The sequence below is a fragment of the Camelina sativa genome, chromosome 17 (assembly GCF_030686135.1).
Source record: "Camelina sativa cultivar CO46 ecotype springtype chromosome 17, ASM3068613v1".
Lineage (NCBI taxonomy): Eukaryota > Viridiplantae > Streptophyta > Magnoliopsida > Brassicales > Brassicaceae > Camelina > Camelina sativa.
The window spans coordinates 17,066,874-17,084,376 of record NC_141896.1 but is presented as its reverse complement, the minus strand read 5'-3'; the positions used below and the strand labels follow the sequence as shown (position 1 = coordinate 17,084,376).

At 32.2% G+C, this 17,503-nt stretch overlaps 2 protein-coding genes across 2 annotated transcripts; one reads left to right on the top strand and one right to left on the bottom strand.

Annotated features, from left to right (window-relative positions):
- Window positions 1–241: 241 nt before the first annotated feature.
- LOC104756939 (transcription factor HHO3) lies at window positions 242–2,007 on the top strand. Its single transcript, XM_010479607.2, has 4 exons — window positions 242–595; window positions 677–1,288; window positions 1,388–1,464; window positions 1,574–2,007. The coding sequence occupies exons 1-4, from the start codon at window positions 472–474 to the stop codon at window positions 1,847–1,849; spliced, it is 1,089 nt and encodes a 362-aa protein (XP_010477909.1). The 5' UTR covers window positions 242–471; the 3' UTR covers window positions 1,850–2,007.
- A 5,063-nt stretch (window positions 2,008–7,070) lies between these two features.
- LOC104756941 (AP2/ERF and B3 domain-containing transcription repressor TEM1-like) lies at window positions 7,071–8,614 on the bottom strand. The gene has a single exon (XM_010479608.3). The coding sequence runs from the start codon at window positions 8,362–8,364 to the stop codon at window positions 7,273–7,275; it is 1,092 nt and encodes a 363-aa protein (XP_010477910.1). The 5' UTR covers window positions 8,365–8,614; the 3' UTR covers window positions 7,071–7,272.
- Window positions 8,615–17,503: the final 8,889 nt, after the last annotated feature.

Here is a 17,503-nt window from a genome sequence, read left to right as displayed (position 1 = left end):
TACAATACTAAAATGACTCGAAATGGAGTCGTCGTTCTTATCTCAACGTCATGAGAATGCTGACGTCATCGCCAGATGTGATTGAATATGGTAAGGAATCCCATATCCCTAAAGAATATTCCTCCTCTTGTATGAATCATCCATCAACAAATCCTAAAAATCTTTATGCTATTTTACTATTCTACCCGTTTCCCACAAATCCGAATAAATCTTTTTAGCTTTTTTTTTTTAAAAAAACATCAAAAGATTCGGTTTTTAGGTACGCGACGGCCCGACCTTGATTAGACACCAATTCTATCATCTCTCTCTCTCTCTCTTTCTTTCTCTCCTTAAAACTTCCCAACTTGACCGTCAAGCTTACTTATTCTCCTCTCTCTCTCGTTTAGATCCAATCTCTCTCTCTTCCTATTTCTCTCTAGATTTATATGTTCTGTCTCACTAGTCTTTAGCTTAGATCTTAAGAGCTTTGGCATGGACGATTACACCCACAAAATGAAGAGATGTCATGAATATGTTGAAGCCCTTGAAGAAGAACATAAAAAGATTCTTGTCTTTCAGCGTGAGCTTCCTCTCTGTTTAGAGCTTGTTACCCAAGGTATGTACACTTTTGATATTATTTTGGTTTTCATTCAACTCTAGTTTCATAATTATATTAATTGTTTATATATTTTTATAGCGATCGAGTCCTGTCGGAAAGAGCTATCGGGATCGTCGTCTATGTCCGAACATGTTCGTAGCCCATCAGAATGTTCTGAGCGGACTACGAGCGAGTGCGGCGGTGGTGGTGCTGCCGTGTTTGAAGAGTTCATCCCTATCAAGTGGAGTTCATCTTCATCGTCTGATCATGAAAACGATAAAGATGGAGCTGACGAGAAGAAGATGAAGATGAACAATGAAAGTAACGGTGATAAGAAGAAATCAGATTGGCTTAGATCTGTTCAGCTATGGAACCAGTCGCCAGATCCACAACCTAAAGAGGATGATCATCAAGTCATTAACAAGAAGGCCGCTGCGGCTGTCATTGAGGTCAAACGCAACAACGCCGGTGCTTTTCAACCGTTTCAAAAAGAGAAACCTAATAAGGCTAATGATCATTCTCCTCAACCGCTAAAAACAATCAGCCCGACGCCTACGACGACATCTAGCTCCACGGCCGAAACAGTCGGAGGTAAAAGCGAGTTTGAGCAGCTAAAACAATCTCATTCCAATAGGAAACAAAGACGTTGCTGGTCACCGGAGTTACACAGGAGATTCTTGCACGCGCTTCAGCAGTTAGGAGGATCACATGGTAAAGATTATAAATCCTTAGATTGTTCGTATCTAGATTTGTTAATAACAATTAGTAAATAAATATTCATTTTAATTGGTTTTATTGCGAAATATGCAGTTGCTACACCTAAGCAGATTAGAGATCTCATGAAGGTCGATGGTTTAACCAATGACGAAGTAAAAAGCCATTTACAGGTAATAACACGAATCATATATGTTACGTTCTCTCGCTAATCATAGATTCATAGTTACATAATTCTATATATAACTTATACTAATGTTGAAGTTTCTTGATTTTTAACAGAAATATAGATTGCACACAAGAAGACCAGCTACTCCGTCATCAACCAACGGGGGAGAAAATCCACAACAACAACAACAACGGCAGTTCATGGTAGTGGAAGGCATTTGGGTGCCGTCGTCGCATGATCGTGCTACGAATACAAGAGTTTACGCTCCTATAGCTACACAACCACCTCCGCAATCTTCACCGTCGGGAGAGAGAAGTAGCAGCCATCGTTGCAAATCGCCGGCAACGTCTTCTTCAACACACACACAACACCTTCTTCCTCTTTCCTAAATAGTTCCCGATTTTGTATGAAAGAATTCGTTTCTTCATAAATATTGTTTTGTAACACCAAGAATGTTCATTCTAGCTAGGTTTAAGTTTTTTTTGAATAAACTGTAAACGATAGAGATATATTTACACACAATAAAGTAAGATATATGTTTTTTTTATCGTTCGAGTAAATTACAATCCAACATCCGAATTGGTAAATTATATTTATCTTACATTAACAAAGACGATTATACTAACACGTAAGAATTTTATGTTTAGTTTGCCTGATCCATTGTGGTGGTGCCATGGTTGTGGTTAGTAGTAACGCGCTTTCATAAACGGTCCACGTGGAAACGTGTTCATAAAGAATAGACCAAAGACCATTTAAAGAGAGAAAAGCATAATCATTTTTTTGCTTCCAAGGCGGTGATTATTTAAAAAATTTTAAATAATTAATAAAACGACCTACACAGATTCTTTATTAATGTTGAAAATAAATAATCAAATAATGTGGTGTGGTAGAATTTTTCTAAAAATTCAATTTTTCGTTTGTTTTCATTTTGAGGTGTGTATGGTCCCCGTGGCCGAATATTCTGGTTCTTTTGTTTTTTTAAAGAAGCATATATTTTCTTTGTCATTTTTCTTGCAGCTGATTAGAGGAATCGCAAGAAAAAATGATTTCTTATTAAAAAAAAACATATACTGTATGTATGCTTTTTCCTTTTAAATATGATATCTGTGCTGTCCAAAGTATATTCTCTTCTTTTTTTTTTCCTTTTTTTTTTTTTATCTCTATTGAGTTTTAGATATTCTCTACCATTTTAAAGTTTTCTTATTGTGAATAAGATTATTCTTTTAAGACGAATCATTTATTAAAAGGTAAAAAACGCTGAAGAGATTGTTTCTTAACATGCATAACCCAAGTGTTGTCGACGTTTCAGAAGTGTGATTCATGTTTTCGATTCCTATGATCTGTTAAAAGACTTAAAATAAATAAAATCATCTATCTAAAATATATCCTTTTAACTTTCATCATAGCTTCACACAAGAGTTTTGTTAATTCAGCTAACCACTATTCCATCATAACAATTCATTAGCCCTACTAGTCTACTACTATATATCTCAAAATACAAAGTCATAACTCATAACCATCAGGTCCATCACCAATGTTCATTGAGTTTTGGAACATGAAATAAAAATATTCATGTATATTTTTGGAAAACGTACTGTTTTTTTTTGCCAAAAAAAAAAGTGGAAAATATCTTCAAATAAAATTCAACGCCTACTTTAAGTTCAGAAGACTAGTTTTTGAAGTTCTTAATTTAAATTCTTAAGACAGTGATCCATGTAATCAGGAGATAAATCATCGGATTCAAATGTCTTAAATTTGCATTAAACACCCCTTCTAAAAAGAGGTTGGATTAACAAAAGCTGACCCTTGCCTTCCCCTAAAGGCCAAGTGGCCCTCCCTCTACCTCAAATACAGCTAACCATGGCATCACCTATCCTTTAGTTATTTATGAAGATATGTTTTGATATTTGATATTTTTGTGTTTAAAACTGAATCTTCTCTTCTGCAAATGTAGGACAAGATTGTCAGCCTTCTCTTCCCTTAATAACCCAAACAAATTGTGACAAAAATAATAGTATTAGTATCCACTTTCATTGATTCAATAACATTTTTTTTTTTCTTTTTGATATCTTATTTACTATAGTCACTATGGGTGAATCAATGGATTCTAAATTACGTTGACACACTCATCTATAGCATGGTCTTAAAATTAGCTGAGGTGGCAGGTGAACTGTCATTTGCTTGGGATCCCAGTTGTATCTATTTAATTAGTTAGTTATACGATTCCAGTGAGAGTTAATTAGTTAGGTACTGTAGTTATCTCACTACTAAATTAATTAGGTAAATGTCAATTGCAACAGTTAATATTTTTTAAAAATAGCAAACATTTAAGTTGGTAAAACAGTGGGTGAAGTTTAACAGACTAATTTATTGGACGTATATTACTTTTATTCATTCACTTAGTATTATTGTAGATGAATATACAAGTATATAACATGTTAAGAATCGGTTGAAAATGAATATAAAATGATGAGTATCTTTATGAAGCAAAACGAACTCATGCTTTGACAAAGATATATACACATTATATTGATTATTGAGGAAAAAAACCAAAAATCGAGAGAGAAATTTTTTTTTAATAGTCATTACATTAGTAGTCTGTTACATTGTTATCTATACCAGTTTTTTGTTTGACCTCCTAGGTAACAAATTTCTTATGTTTATATATCTCTAATTATAAAAACATTAAAGTAACAGATGATGATTTGCACATAAACCGCGCACTGAAATTAACAGCAACATTCCTATATCATTCGGGACAATTCTCTTCTCAGTGTTCAGTTGTCTCTAGTGTTTTCATTTGTTGATGTTTTATAAGTCAAATAACATATATGTCATTCCAATACCATCAAATTCAAACCAAAAATAAAGTGTACAATTTTGCGCATCCAATTCATTATAAATTAGTAAATTATAGTACCTCATGAATACCATCAAATTTAAACCAAAAATAAAGAGTACAATTTTACGCATCCAATTCATTATCTCTATTTTATTATGTCGGAAGTACGCGATTTCTTTTTGGTAGACTATATAATAAATATATGAACTATTAGTTGATTATAAAATTAAGACATTAATAATTTAGACGGTTTAAGCTATATATTATTAATATACTCATCATTTACGGGTTGACTTGATTATCAATTAAAATATAACTAAAATATGTTAACTTGATTATCAATCGATTGTCTTAAATTATTCATCAAATAAAAAATTTTGGTATCTAACTTACCATATTGATTTGTTACTTATTATTATAATTCACCTCTTCTCTTATATGATTCTATTTTTGTAACATAATTAAAAAATAGTTTTATTTCTGGATACACCATAATTTGAATTTTTAAAAAACGAATATAAATTATTCAATCTATAAAATATTCAAGCTTTAGTAATATTATTTTTTAATAAATATATATTCAATTTCATATATTTCTTTTGTTAAATTGTATAATTTTATATATTTTATATATTTTAAATAATTTAATTTGAAATATTTAAAAATATCATAAATATTTAATATATCAAAAAGTTACAAATTATAAACACTCTAATTTGATTTGTTATAATACGGGTCAATAATATGTCACTATAATATAAAACAATTTCAAAAAATCAAGTACATTAAAACAAAAAAATTAATATATATTAAATTACTCATAATATAACATCTTGCTTTTTAAAATTATATTTACAAAATTATATCTTATATTGACATACTATAAAACATACATTATTTAAATAACTTCATGATGGCTGCCTCAAACCAGTCTCATGGACAACCTGACACCAACAAGGTCTCTTTTTTTTTCTCTAATCAATCGTCGTGCATCCCATTAATCCATATGGATATGAAACTGTTTGTTTCATTCTCACTGATGACAACTTTACCATGCCTTTTTTTTTTTGTAGAAGCACCCACATAAAAGCTTTCCACCAGAGTGTTTGGGAGCTTTTGCCTTTGCAGAAATAGCCTCAAGAGTATCCCCTTCAGTTGTTCAGCTCTATCTTCCTAAAGGTTTAACTTTTGTTTGTCTCTCTTACATCTTCTTTTTTCCTTTTAATCTCCTTCAATATTCACTTACCTTTCATTCTTTTACTAGATGAGTACCCGCGCACTGCGCAGGTTATCTTTTGGCGATATAAACAATTATATTTTTACTGTCATTATGAGATTGTGTATTACATAGTCAAAAAACTAAAGCACAAACATGGTAAACAATATCATATGACTGAAAATTTGGAGTAGCCACAACAGATGATTGAATCTTCTTTTTCTCTCGCACTATAGCAGTAAAAAAAAAAAACTGTAGTAAATTTGACCAATTTTCAAATCCCATAATCTATTCTACCTCTTAATGTGATATGTTGAACTCCTCAAGGGATGAACACTTACAATATGTCAAAACGTTTCAAGGCTTTTGCTTAGTTGAGATTCCATAACGCCAGGTATAATTTTTTTTGTATTACAGTCAGACTTTCATATTAATTTTGATGTCTCATGTAATATTTTGACGAAGAAGGTCAGAATGGTTCAACTCAGATATCAAATTTTAAATTTCTAGTTTGCACAAACGTTAATGATCATGGGCTGTGTACGTTATGGGCTTTAAGTCACGAGAGCAATGATATTCAACAAGACAACAAGAGAAGAGAGTCGACTATTTTGCTTTTACTCTATCTACTTTTTGGGTTTTATTGAAAACATGTTTTAGAAAATTTAATCATGTTATACGTTTAATCGGGAAAATAGTTTTTTTTTTTTTTTTTTTTTTTTGTTAATAATGAAACAATCTTTACTTCACAATTATGTTAAGGTTTGAGTACTACATAACAAATTCATATTACAAGTAGTTTTAGATTTTATTTTCTTTCTGCTATTCGAACCTGACTACAGTTACGTACTTTCATCAACTTACCAAAATATTTCAACATTACAGTGAATATAAATATATTGGCAGTGTCCGGTAAATGTTAGAAAAACTAAAAGCTGTGGTTAATTATTGCATTATAAGAAAAGCAGTACATGAACCAGTGTCGACTGCACATACATTTTATGTAGCCTATAACTTTATAAGATCTAATTGATTCTCTTTTTAAAAACACAACTATACTTCGTGAAATAAACAAGATGCATGAATCATACGGCATAAGACAAACAATTATCAACTTCGAGATCATGTACTTGTATTAAATATATATCAAATGGTTCTAAAACCGTAAATTTAGATCCCGTGCATGTTCTTAATTATTTTGGTCAGTGTTTTCCACAAAACCGTACACGGAAACAGTTTTTAATCTTAGTTTAAGCAGCCAAACGTACATAATCTTTGAACGATCGATGTTGTTGTTCTCCGTTTAAAGCATCTCTCAACCACGTAAATAGATTTTTCGTATCTCACCCACGTTTTCTTATTGGACATGTTGACATTTAACAATATAAACTATTCTGTTTGATCGATCATATAAGATATTTTCTCCAATAATGTATATATGTAAGTACATGTACATGCATAAATATTAGTGGGATTATATACTCCAACTCCAAACAAATTATATCCCAATTAATTGACAAATATGCAATAGATTAAGATTGGTATAATAAGATTGAAGGTGGAAATTAAACACATATATATCATAATATTTGAGAGAGAGTGAAAAACAAACCCTAAATTAGATGTAAACAAAAACTATTTTGTCTAGTTGTCATTTTTCTTGGTCTTTGTCCTAATTTACAACTTGCCAATTTTAATTAAAAAACATTGCCAAATAAAAAAAAAAAAAACAAATTTTTTAAAAATGGAAATTGTCACAAGATGTTAATCATCGTCTGCTTCTTGGAACACCCTAACGAAAACAAATCATCTTCCCGAGATCTCTTCTTGCCACCACCACACTCCACTGCGACGTCGTTTGGATTACCAGTCGTCGTCACATTGAAAATGTTGACTCCGAAAAGCCTAACCACAGTCTGAACCGGACTAGACCGGACTTTCCAGTCAATATACAATTGCCGGTCTGGTCCGGTAGATCTCTCGAAACAAACCACATCACCGGCTCGAAGATTCTTCTCTTTAACGAACCGGCTCCACCCCTTGGTCAACACGTAACTTTGACTGCTGTTCCAGTAACTGTAACGGAACCGCCACACTTTCCCTGTTCTGTCTTCCAAGTTAATCAACACACCCTTCGCCGGAGACGGACTCATCCCCATCGCCGTCGTCGTCATCGCCGGTAACGGAAAATGTTTCTCCGCGTGTTGTTTCGGTATCACCAACCGGTTCAGCTTCCCGACGTCGCTCGGCGTAACAGCCTTCTCGAACAAAACCTCACGCGCTCTCGAAACAGCGTCGTTTGATGACACCGCCGTCTCCGACCCACAGCGATTACCGTTACCGTTAACAAATTTCCGTCTGCTCTGCTCAAGCTCGTCGGCGTAAGTGTGTTTCCTCAGCATGTCAACGATCTCGGCTTTAGAGTGAGCGTCAAGAAAAGCAGACTCGGCGTCCGTCGTCGTAGGAGATTTGAAATTAGTGACGGCGTCGCGGCCGCGGAACCTCCTGGCGGCGATGTCGTAAGAAGTGGCGGCTTCTTCTTCCTCGTTGAACGTACCGAGCCAGACACGCTGGTGCTTCTCGTAAATCTGAGCGCCCCATCTGCCGTTAGGCTGAGGGACGACGCCTTTGTATTTGGAAGAAGGGAGCTTGCGTGACTCGGTCTCGACTCCGTTGTCTGAATCCAAAACGACGCTGCTTCCGCCGCTTCCCATTCTGTAAAGACGCGTCGTCGTCGACGGAGGAGGAGGAGGAGAAGAGAGTTTGTTCATCATCTCCTTCGGAGTAGAGATGGAGAGAGACTCTGACGTTGTACTACTGTCGTCTACAACACAGCTGTAATCCATTTTTGTTTTTTTTTGTTGTTGTCTAAGAGAGGAAATAATAAGAAAAATGGAGAAATGGGTTTTGTGTTTATTTGCTTTATGAGGATATGGGGTTGGAGTATATATATATATATACAAGGGAAGTGCATGTATGTTAATTTAATAAGGATAAATGTTAAAATGTGGGGTAAATGTTATTTACTATTTAGAGAAGAAAGGTGAAAGAAAAAATAAAATAAAAAAGGGGGAAGGGGTGCAGAAGAGAAGAGTAGGGTCAAGTCTTGCAAGAATGGCAAAATTATGTTTTGTAGAGGAAGTTTCGTGGGAACTAGAGTCCAAAAACCAACATATGGGGTATTAGTGTTGTATTGTATTGTATGTACTTTTATTTATTTATTATTATCACATATTCGTACTAATTTTGGTACCTTTTAATTAGTCCTTTTGTTTCTTCTATTGTTATTTGTTTGCTATAATTAGTTCTTTACACGGTAATATACTATAGGGAGTCTATATCAAATGCATTGAGAAACATGAAGATTATAATTTATATATTAGATAGAATAAAGAATCTGAAATTTTTACTAAGAGACAAAATAATTACAACACTATATAGCAATGAGACTCTTGATGCGGCGTTAAGCATGGGCTAAATAAATAACATATTTGACAATTCGTCCGATATTGTATATGTGTTTTTTTTTTTTTTTTTTTAGAGAAAAGAAGTTTCCGAAAATCGAATGGTCCATACAAAAAAATGAAGAATAGTAGCTAAGATAGATATGTAAAATTATTGTAGTAGAGTTGACTCGTTTGAGAGATAGAACAAAAATATGAGTAATGGGCGATGTGTAATAGCAAGCAAATGGGGATAGAATAGAGTGCCAAGTGGGAAAGGGGGTTCACATGAGATTTAGACCTTCCCCTCTTTTCTTGTTTTCTTTTGTTTTGTTGTAACTAATTATATATACATATATCTATCTATTAAATAGTGCATCTCGCTTTGAAGCTTTTCTTGAAACTATTTATATTCCCACATCCCTTCCATATTTGGTATTTGACGTGTCTCTTTTTACATATTATGCAAAATTTTCTTTTGCTTTAGTTGGGAATTGTCATGATCGTTGTTAGGTTCTATCATCATCATATGTTTCCTTCCTACAAGTCAATAGTTTTGGTTTTTATCTTATAAGCACTTGTTTGTACGTAGAATCATAGTATGTATTGTTGCCTTTCCAACACATTGTATTCTTTCTTCTTTTACACTCAATTTCTCAAATTTTAAAGCAACACAACTCAAAAAAGGATATGTTTTTCCATCCTAATGGAAAGTGAGTTTTTTTTTTTCCAAAACATGTAAGAAAAAAAATATTATATTTGAGAAGTGTTTTTAGTCAAGTGGTTATAACACCACCTTTGTAACCGATTTTACCGAAGTTCGACTTCACGAAATTGCCCGCTTAGTAGGAATTCACTATTGATCGGGATTTGTCGATTCAATGATAACTATATATATATATATATATATATAATTTTTACGGCCATGAAATAAGACATATTAGTAATAACCAACTTAATAATTATTGCTAATTAGTGTCGATTGAATTACAAACATATCAAAAAAAATTGACTTATATTATTTCATCGGACATACATAAGTTATATAACTCAACTCTTCAAATCATGGATACACACCTTCTTAATGTGAATATCGTTCAAATAACTAATCATATCAATTACACAGTACTGACTACTGATACAACGTTCGAATAACGCCAGCGAATCCAAGAGACTCACAATCTAGCTGACGACTAGAGTGTGACTAGTCCCTTCTTAGTTCTTACCTATGCATGAAGTTTTTTTTTTTTTTAAGAATTAGTACTAATTTGAGAAATACATTCCTCTGTTTCTCTTTTGTTTCATTTATATACCCACACAATGAAATAAAATTATATTCCACGTCATGAATTACACAGCTGGCCTAGTTTGAATGCAGAACTTAAAACGTCAACTATTTTTGGTTGTTTTGATCAGTTTTCACAAGCAATAATAATAACTAATGAGTTCAAATATAATTATTGCTCAATTATATGAACTGGAATTAAATATATATTAAGGAGTATATCAAGAATAGGGACAAGAAGATCAGAAGAGGAGATAATAATACATTGTACATATGTGAAGGGGGAGATGAACCCATATCGATTCGTATTACCCCCAAAGCCATATTCTTGTACGGAGCAAGAGTACCTAATTTTTTTTCTCCACTTTTCTTGGTCCTACCTTTTTCGAATGTTTATCCATTTTGAATGAAACAAAAGTAATACTTATCCTTTTTTTTAAGAGGCTATATACATGTTTGTTAAATAACATTGCCATTTCCTCAAATAGATTATTCTATATAAAAGTCTTCTGTTAAAATAATATACTCCCTCCGTTTCAAAATATAAGATGTTTTAGAAAAGTTTTTTGTTTCACAATATAGGATGTTTTCAAGTTTCTATGTAACTTTTAGATTAGTTTAATATTTTATATTATGCAGCCTTGTTTTTGATTGGTTGAGCTTTTTAAAAGTAAAAACTTCTTAATCTGCGTGCTTTAGTTAAAATATCCTATATTTTGAAACGGGGAGAGTACTTATCTATCTTAATCAAAGGGTCATAGACTCATAGCTCACTAGTTATTATACTGAAAATTCAAGATTCAGAAATTCAAAGATAAATATATATGAACGACATTAAAAAGGTTAGCCTTTCAGTGATTTCACATATTCGTGGATCTTTCATCTATCAATTAACAAAACGCTGAAATGGGCACAACCGCACAAGTAACGTCTCCTTACATAATGCATGTAATCTGGTTATCATCGACATCATTGACCTTCTTCTATCGAAAACTTTCAAACAATTCCTACATATAGTAGGCTCTTTGCTTTAAAAAAAAAAAAAAAAAAAAATTCCTCCTGATTTTTCCTTATTTTTCGAAACATATATTTATCGTATTTAATTACGTTGATTTTATTAACATAAAACGCAAACCAAACAATAAATTTTTTGCGTTTGCCTAACTAAAGAATGTTGGCCTGTCTCAATCATCATGAAAAAACTTTTATCACTTTTTAGTGGGGAAAAAATGGAAGATAAATAAACTCATGGGGTTGAGTACGTGTAATTAACATGCAAAAATTGCCACATAACATAGATTAGTTGAAATGGGTGGGGTTTGGTGTAACTGGAAACGGTCGTTTAATTGAAGAATTGGGCCATGCAATGCAAGTGGGAAAGACAACTAGTGAGAGAGATATTATGTTTTGAAGGACGAAAAGGTCAGCAGCACTCGGCACCATCCTCATCATTTCTTCTATCTATCTGGACCCAAACTTCATCCTATTTTTAGTAATATTCCCATTCCATCTCAGCCGTTCATTTTGGATTCTTATCTTCCATCGCACAATTTTGGTATAAGAATCACCATATATGGTAGGGCATGCCCACAGATATATCTGTCAAATAACAACATTATAGTATTTTTGTATTGGGGATAATCAGGTTAGCCTAACAAGTTAAACTTAAATCCAGTGGAGTCGTAATTTAATAACATGGCCTAACTTAGGCCACCTTACCAAAACTAATTAAGTAGTATTTAAATAAAATTAATGTGTGGCTCCCCACATTTTTAAAAAGTATAAATAAAAGAAGCATGCGACTTATACAAGTATATACAGTACAATCAACTCACTGGACACCTAATTTTTTAAAAAATCATAATTGCAAACCTAATTCATGTGATTACATTCATTCTCGAGCAAATCAGCTCCTTATGTTATGACATTGTATTATTCTTAATGTGATGTGTTTTGGCGGATTTCGGGGGAAAGTTTTTCAAAAATCAGTCGGCAAACTATTTGCAATTAGTGGCTATTATCATCTACAAGTTCGACTATCGAACTAATGAACCATTTAAATTTTGCATACACGCCTAATAAGTACTAAAGATGTTAGCCGCACCCTAATGAGAAATTTTACAAGAATATGTAGTTCACTTATAAAGACTATCTCGATTTAGTTAAGTAACTACTATTTTTTTTTTGGTACAGTAAGTAATAAGAAGATAAAAGGACCAGACAGGACAAGAAGACCCTTTAAAATGAAGACACTCCGTCAAGCTTTAAAGTATTTTATCTAGGCTGTCCTGAGATAGAATAGTAGTAGGTATTAAACTATCAATATTGATATTTATAGAATAGTGGTGAGTAATTAACAAGTATATTTATGTAAAACACATGTGAGAATAAAAAAAGGAGACTGCTTTTGTTGACCAGTGAAAAAGGAACACTATCGAGAGAATCGTTAACCATTACTTAAACCCATTGGCTTTGCTCTCGTTGGTTTTTATCCCGATCCGATCTTGTATTTTTCATAGAGTGGAATCAATATGAAAACCATATTGAAATACAACCAAAAAGAAAATGATTTTTTTTTGCCAAGGATAGATATCGTAAGTCAAATTGAAACACTGTATAATAACATGAACACGTATATAATGTATAGGTGCAATTGGAAAGAACAACGTAACATATATTTTCTTTATTCACATCTTCGCGTGGTTAAGTAATATCCAATATCACAGTAAATTGCCAACTTCTGTTTTATATCTACAGAAGTAACTATGAATAATACTAATTTATCATTAGGGAAAATACCCTTAGGTAGGTGAGAATAATATTGCACAACTCCTTTTTATGATAACAATACTTTTGAAACATGTTTGAATCAAATAACATGTTTTTTCTTTTTTTTTTTTAGTTTCGATAAAACTCTCTATAGACCTGAAACCACACGATTTTATCCAATGATCAAAATTATATATATTCATCGATTGGCTAATACCATGTTACACGATTACATATAAAATTTCTCGTCGACAAATAATAACGATTTAATTTACAATGTATAAAACGAAAAAATCATTTTGGTCAAACCATGCAAAGTAGGAGTTTTGTTTACTTAATCATTTAACAATTTCATCAATAATAATGTAATTTCCACTTGTATGATGTACTACAAATCTAAAATTACATTAAACACACTAAAACACATATAATATGATATCCGCCGTTATAGGTTTGAACAAATATATTTTGTTGGAATTATGCGCTGCCATCTGCCGACACGGTACGCACAACCCAACATTTATAAAGTCAAATAAATTTACTTTAAACCAATTGGGGCTGGCTATTTTTACAAAACAAATTCTTTAAGCAACTATGTAGTCTATCTCTTACGCCTTTTTATCTCATAGATATTTTAGTTTCTTCTGATCTAGTTTGTAAAGATAAGATTTGCTTTCTTTTTCCTGCTAGTTGCTCTCCTAGTTGATCACTTTTATAAACCCTACAGATCGATGTATCTTTACACACATTTACATGTAATAATGTGTATATACGTATCAATTTATATACAAAAGTGTATTCGTGGATATACACATACACACAACAAGCACACATATATATTCATATAATGTATATGATGTAAATATATAGAATTACTATAGAGTCTTATCACATATTAATTATGGCGAACAAGTATTTTATTGACATGTAGATTGACTTTTAATTTCTTGTGTCGATTTCGTAATCCTCTTCTGTATACGTGCCAACGATCAGAGCCATAATTAAAATTAGTAAACTTATTGAGTCAATTGCTAAATGATGCATTAGTTTAGTGACTTAATCATGTGTGGCAAATAGTAAAAACAAGCCGGTCCATATAAAGAGTTGCGTAATACAATTATAAAAATGAAACCCAAAAGACCCGGAGACAATTAGCTTACGTACATCGAGGTCAACGAAGTCAATGGTTTTGGCAAATATATGAAGTCAATAGAGAATCGCCCAAATATATCTGTCCAGAGCTTCATTTGCATTTCAAAACCTTCGCATGGTTTAAATCTCAAATTTATGACACATCTGTTAGGAAAAGAACAAGAAGACAAAGTACTAGTACATATCAACATCATTGATTTATGTTCTTTACGTCCATTCAAACTTGTTAACTCGTCTTTACGCTGTTTCCCTTACTCCAATGTAATTGCGTGGAGGAGATAAAACAGCGCAGAGCACCGCGGCTAATTAATTATATGTTCCATTTGAAAATCAACACGATAATACATTGTAGTTATGTGTCATTAATTTGAACGTATAAATTAAAGTTCAAATCACGTGAAAGATTACAAAGCGAAGACCATATCTAGTTGGTTGTAGTAATTAAATACATATACTGTATATGCATCCTCACGAATATCCGGTCGTTGTGACTTATTATAGAGAAAGAGAAGACATTTCAATATATGCATATATATAGAACCTTTGAGTTATTCAAATACCGTGGACGAATATTGAACCCACAATATTTAAGCTTCTTTCTAATTAAAGACTAGTCGGAGCTCCAATGATAATATAATCCATTATGAGAGATTATTTTCATGGTAGTGTGAAGATATATTACGTGGCCTACCGTAAGACACTATATGAGAAAATGTGTAATTTCTTTATTCTTTCTACTAGAATTACATTACCTTTTTGAATTTAAATAGAAGAAAATAGCATTAGGAATAGCACGACTGTAAGCTTAATGAGAGAGTCCAAGTCAGCATTTATAACATAAATACTAGACATCATAACACGCGGGACCTGCGTGCAGTGCAGTTAGGCTCTCTCCAATGTCAAAATTCAACATTTTCCACCGTCAAATATTCCAATTTCAAGTTGGAAAATTAAAATGAAAAGATGAGAAAATTAATAGAAGAAGGAGCAGAAGTGTGAATGGTACTTAATTAACAGAAGAGGGAAATGTATGATTAGTTATACAAGTCAAAAGCCTTATAGAAGAAGAAGAAGAAACAAATAACGTTACAAGTCAAACCAGACAGATGGGTTTTGCGAAAGCCAAGACAACTATAAATAAACATGATGAAAAACAACAACTTATATGACAGTATAGTATTATCGTTAACTTTCATTCAAATAAACATAAACAACATCTCGAGTAGATGATATCGAATGGAGACAAGTATACAAAGTCTCGGGGTCGTAAGAGTATAACAAAAGTCAGAACATTGTTTAATAATTAAACAAAACCAAAAAAAAATTAAAATAAGTTTTAAAACAAAGGTTGTCAATAATTATCACCTCACGGGGTCAGTTGACAAACTTTGCAGCTCATCTTTGTCAGGAGAGAATATCACTTAGTACGTAGTTAGTACATACGCTAAACAAAAAACGTTAAGAGTGATGAAAATATATTGATTAAGAAGAACCGTTATGGGCTGATCTGTGACCCATTTACTAAACAGATATCAGTGATTTACAGTAGTTGGAAACAGTAAGCATCATAAACCACCAACCAAGAAGGAACACCAATCGTAAGCATCAGTGATTTACAGTAGTCTTTGCCATTTTCTAAGCTCTTCTAACCCAGGAAAAAATCATCGGATGTTTCACTCTTGTTACAATTGTAGAGACAAGTTTGGTCAATCCATATATGGTGAATTGGTGATATCCATTAAACCTAAAAAAAAAAGGAACATCAATGTGGTATGATACAAGCAAGAATGCAACACAAATACAGGGGAGGGCGTAGGTAAGAAATTATCAATTAATATTATCATATCTAAGAGAGACCAACAAAAATGATATTACAATGAAGGAAGATTGAGTTCTTACTTTTATTTTGTGGAATAATTTCACACTCTTTGATCCATTGCCCTTCCTTCGATGTTATTTGTGCGGGGAGTCTTCTTGAGGAGTAATGCTTCGTATACTAATTACACATAAAAAAATCTTTAATCCTCATCTTCTTGCTCTGTCCAAGTCAAATCTCATTAATCTGATTGATCCTTCAAAATCCACCTCCTTGAGTAACTATACATAAAAAAAAATCTGATTAGTATTCAGGAAAATATAAAATATAAAATATAGACATTTTTGACGGGCAAAGAGCTGCATTTGCTTACGCTGACCAAAGCCTCGCACACATTCTGAAGTTCATCGATTCCGCAAAGATACTGGTGGACCGACTCTTTTACTATTCTTCGAACAAAGTTCATTTATCCATTATATGACTCCTTGTATTATTGCAACTTACGTGTCCTACGTAACAACTGCTTCTTTAGCATCTGCTTCTCTTCGAGGCTGATCTTAAGAAGAGACCATTTAAGATCAAGGTTCAATCTTTGACTCTGCCATTTTTTGCAGTGATTAGAATTCAACCAAAATAAACAATTAAGAAAAACATACCTCTTGCTGTCTTGCCAAGATCAACATGTCTACATCAAGATCATACCTTGCCTCCGAGGCCATCAAATGCTAGCAGGATTAGCATAAACAAATATCATAAATTAATAGTACAAGCTACAGATTGTCAGATTGTGAGTGCAAGAAACTAGATTACACTCAAATGTGGCTGATATTAAAGTCAGAATAAAAGGGATTTTGGAATTCCTCTACAAACTTCCTCACTTATCCGTTAAAATTTTGATCAACATGTAAAAGATAAATCATAAAGACACCAATCTATCAACCACCACACATAAAGGAAACATATTCATAATTCATGAAGATGCATTGGAGATTAGTATGGTTATAATATTTTAATTTGTCTAATGTATATTACCATTTTATATTGTTTGTTGTATTTGCATCATTATTTTGTGAAATATTAAAAGCATTAATTATTATATTCTAATTGTGAGCAAATTGTGAACAAATAAAATTTATTAATTTATCAACCACGTAAATTTAGTTTTACCAACGGGTCAATATGAAATATTAAAACACACTTTTTTACAGATTGAATAATATATCTTCGTTTAAAAAAAATTCAAATTACAACATATGCAGAAAAATATACATATTTATTTATCATATGTATTATTTGATAATTCAAAACAATTTAGAAATAAAATCTTAGTTTTCAAAATTCTTATTGGTTTACAATTTTTAAAAATTAATTAGTAATTTTCGTCCATAATTAATTAGAGAGAGAAAATATTTTTTAGAATTTAATAATTTATTTTTAAAATTTTTATTAGTCTAATATTAAAATTATAGTGTTACCCTAATTGAAAGCTTAAATAATGCCCACACTCCCCCTAAAAATTT

Coding starts and splice junctions, on each gene's coding strand:
- LOC104756941 (XM_010479608.3), bottom strand. CDS start 8,364: ATGGATTACAGCTGTGTTGTAGACGACAGTAGTACAACGTCAGAGTCT.
- LOC104756939 (XM_010479607.2), top strand. CDS start 472: ATGGACGATTACACCCACAAAATGAAGAGATGTCATGAATATGTTGAA. Junction 596..676: donor TTTAGAGCTTGTTACCCAAG/GTATGTACACTT, acceptor ATATTTTTATAG/CGATCGAGTCCTGTCGGAAA. Junction 1,289..1,387: donor GCAGTTAGGAGGATCACATG/GTAAAGATTATA, acceptor CGAAATATGCAG/TTGCTACACCTAAGCAGATT.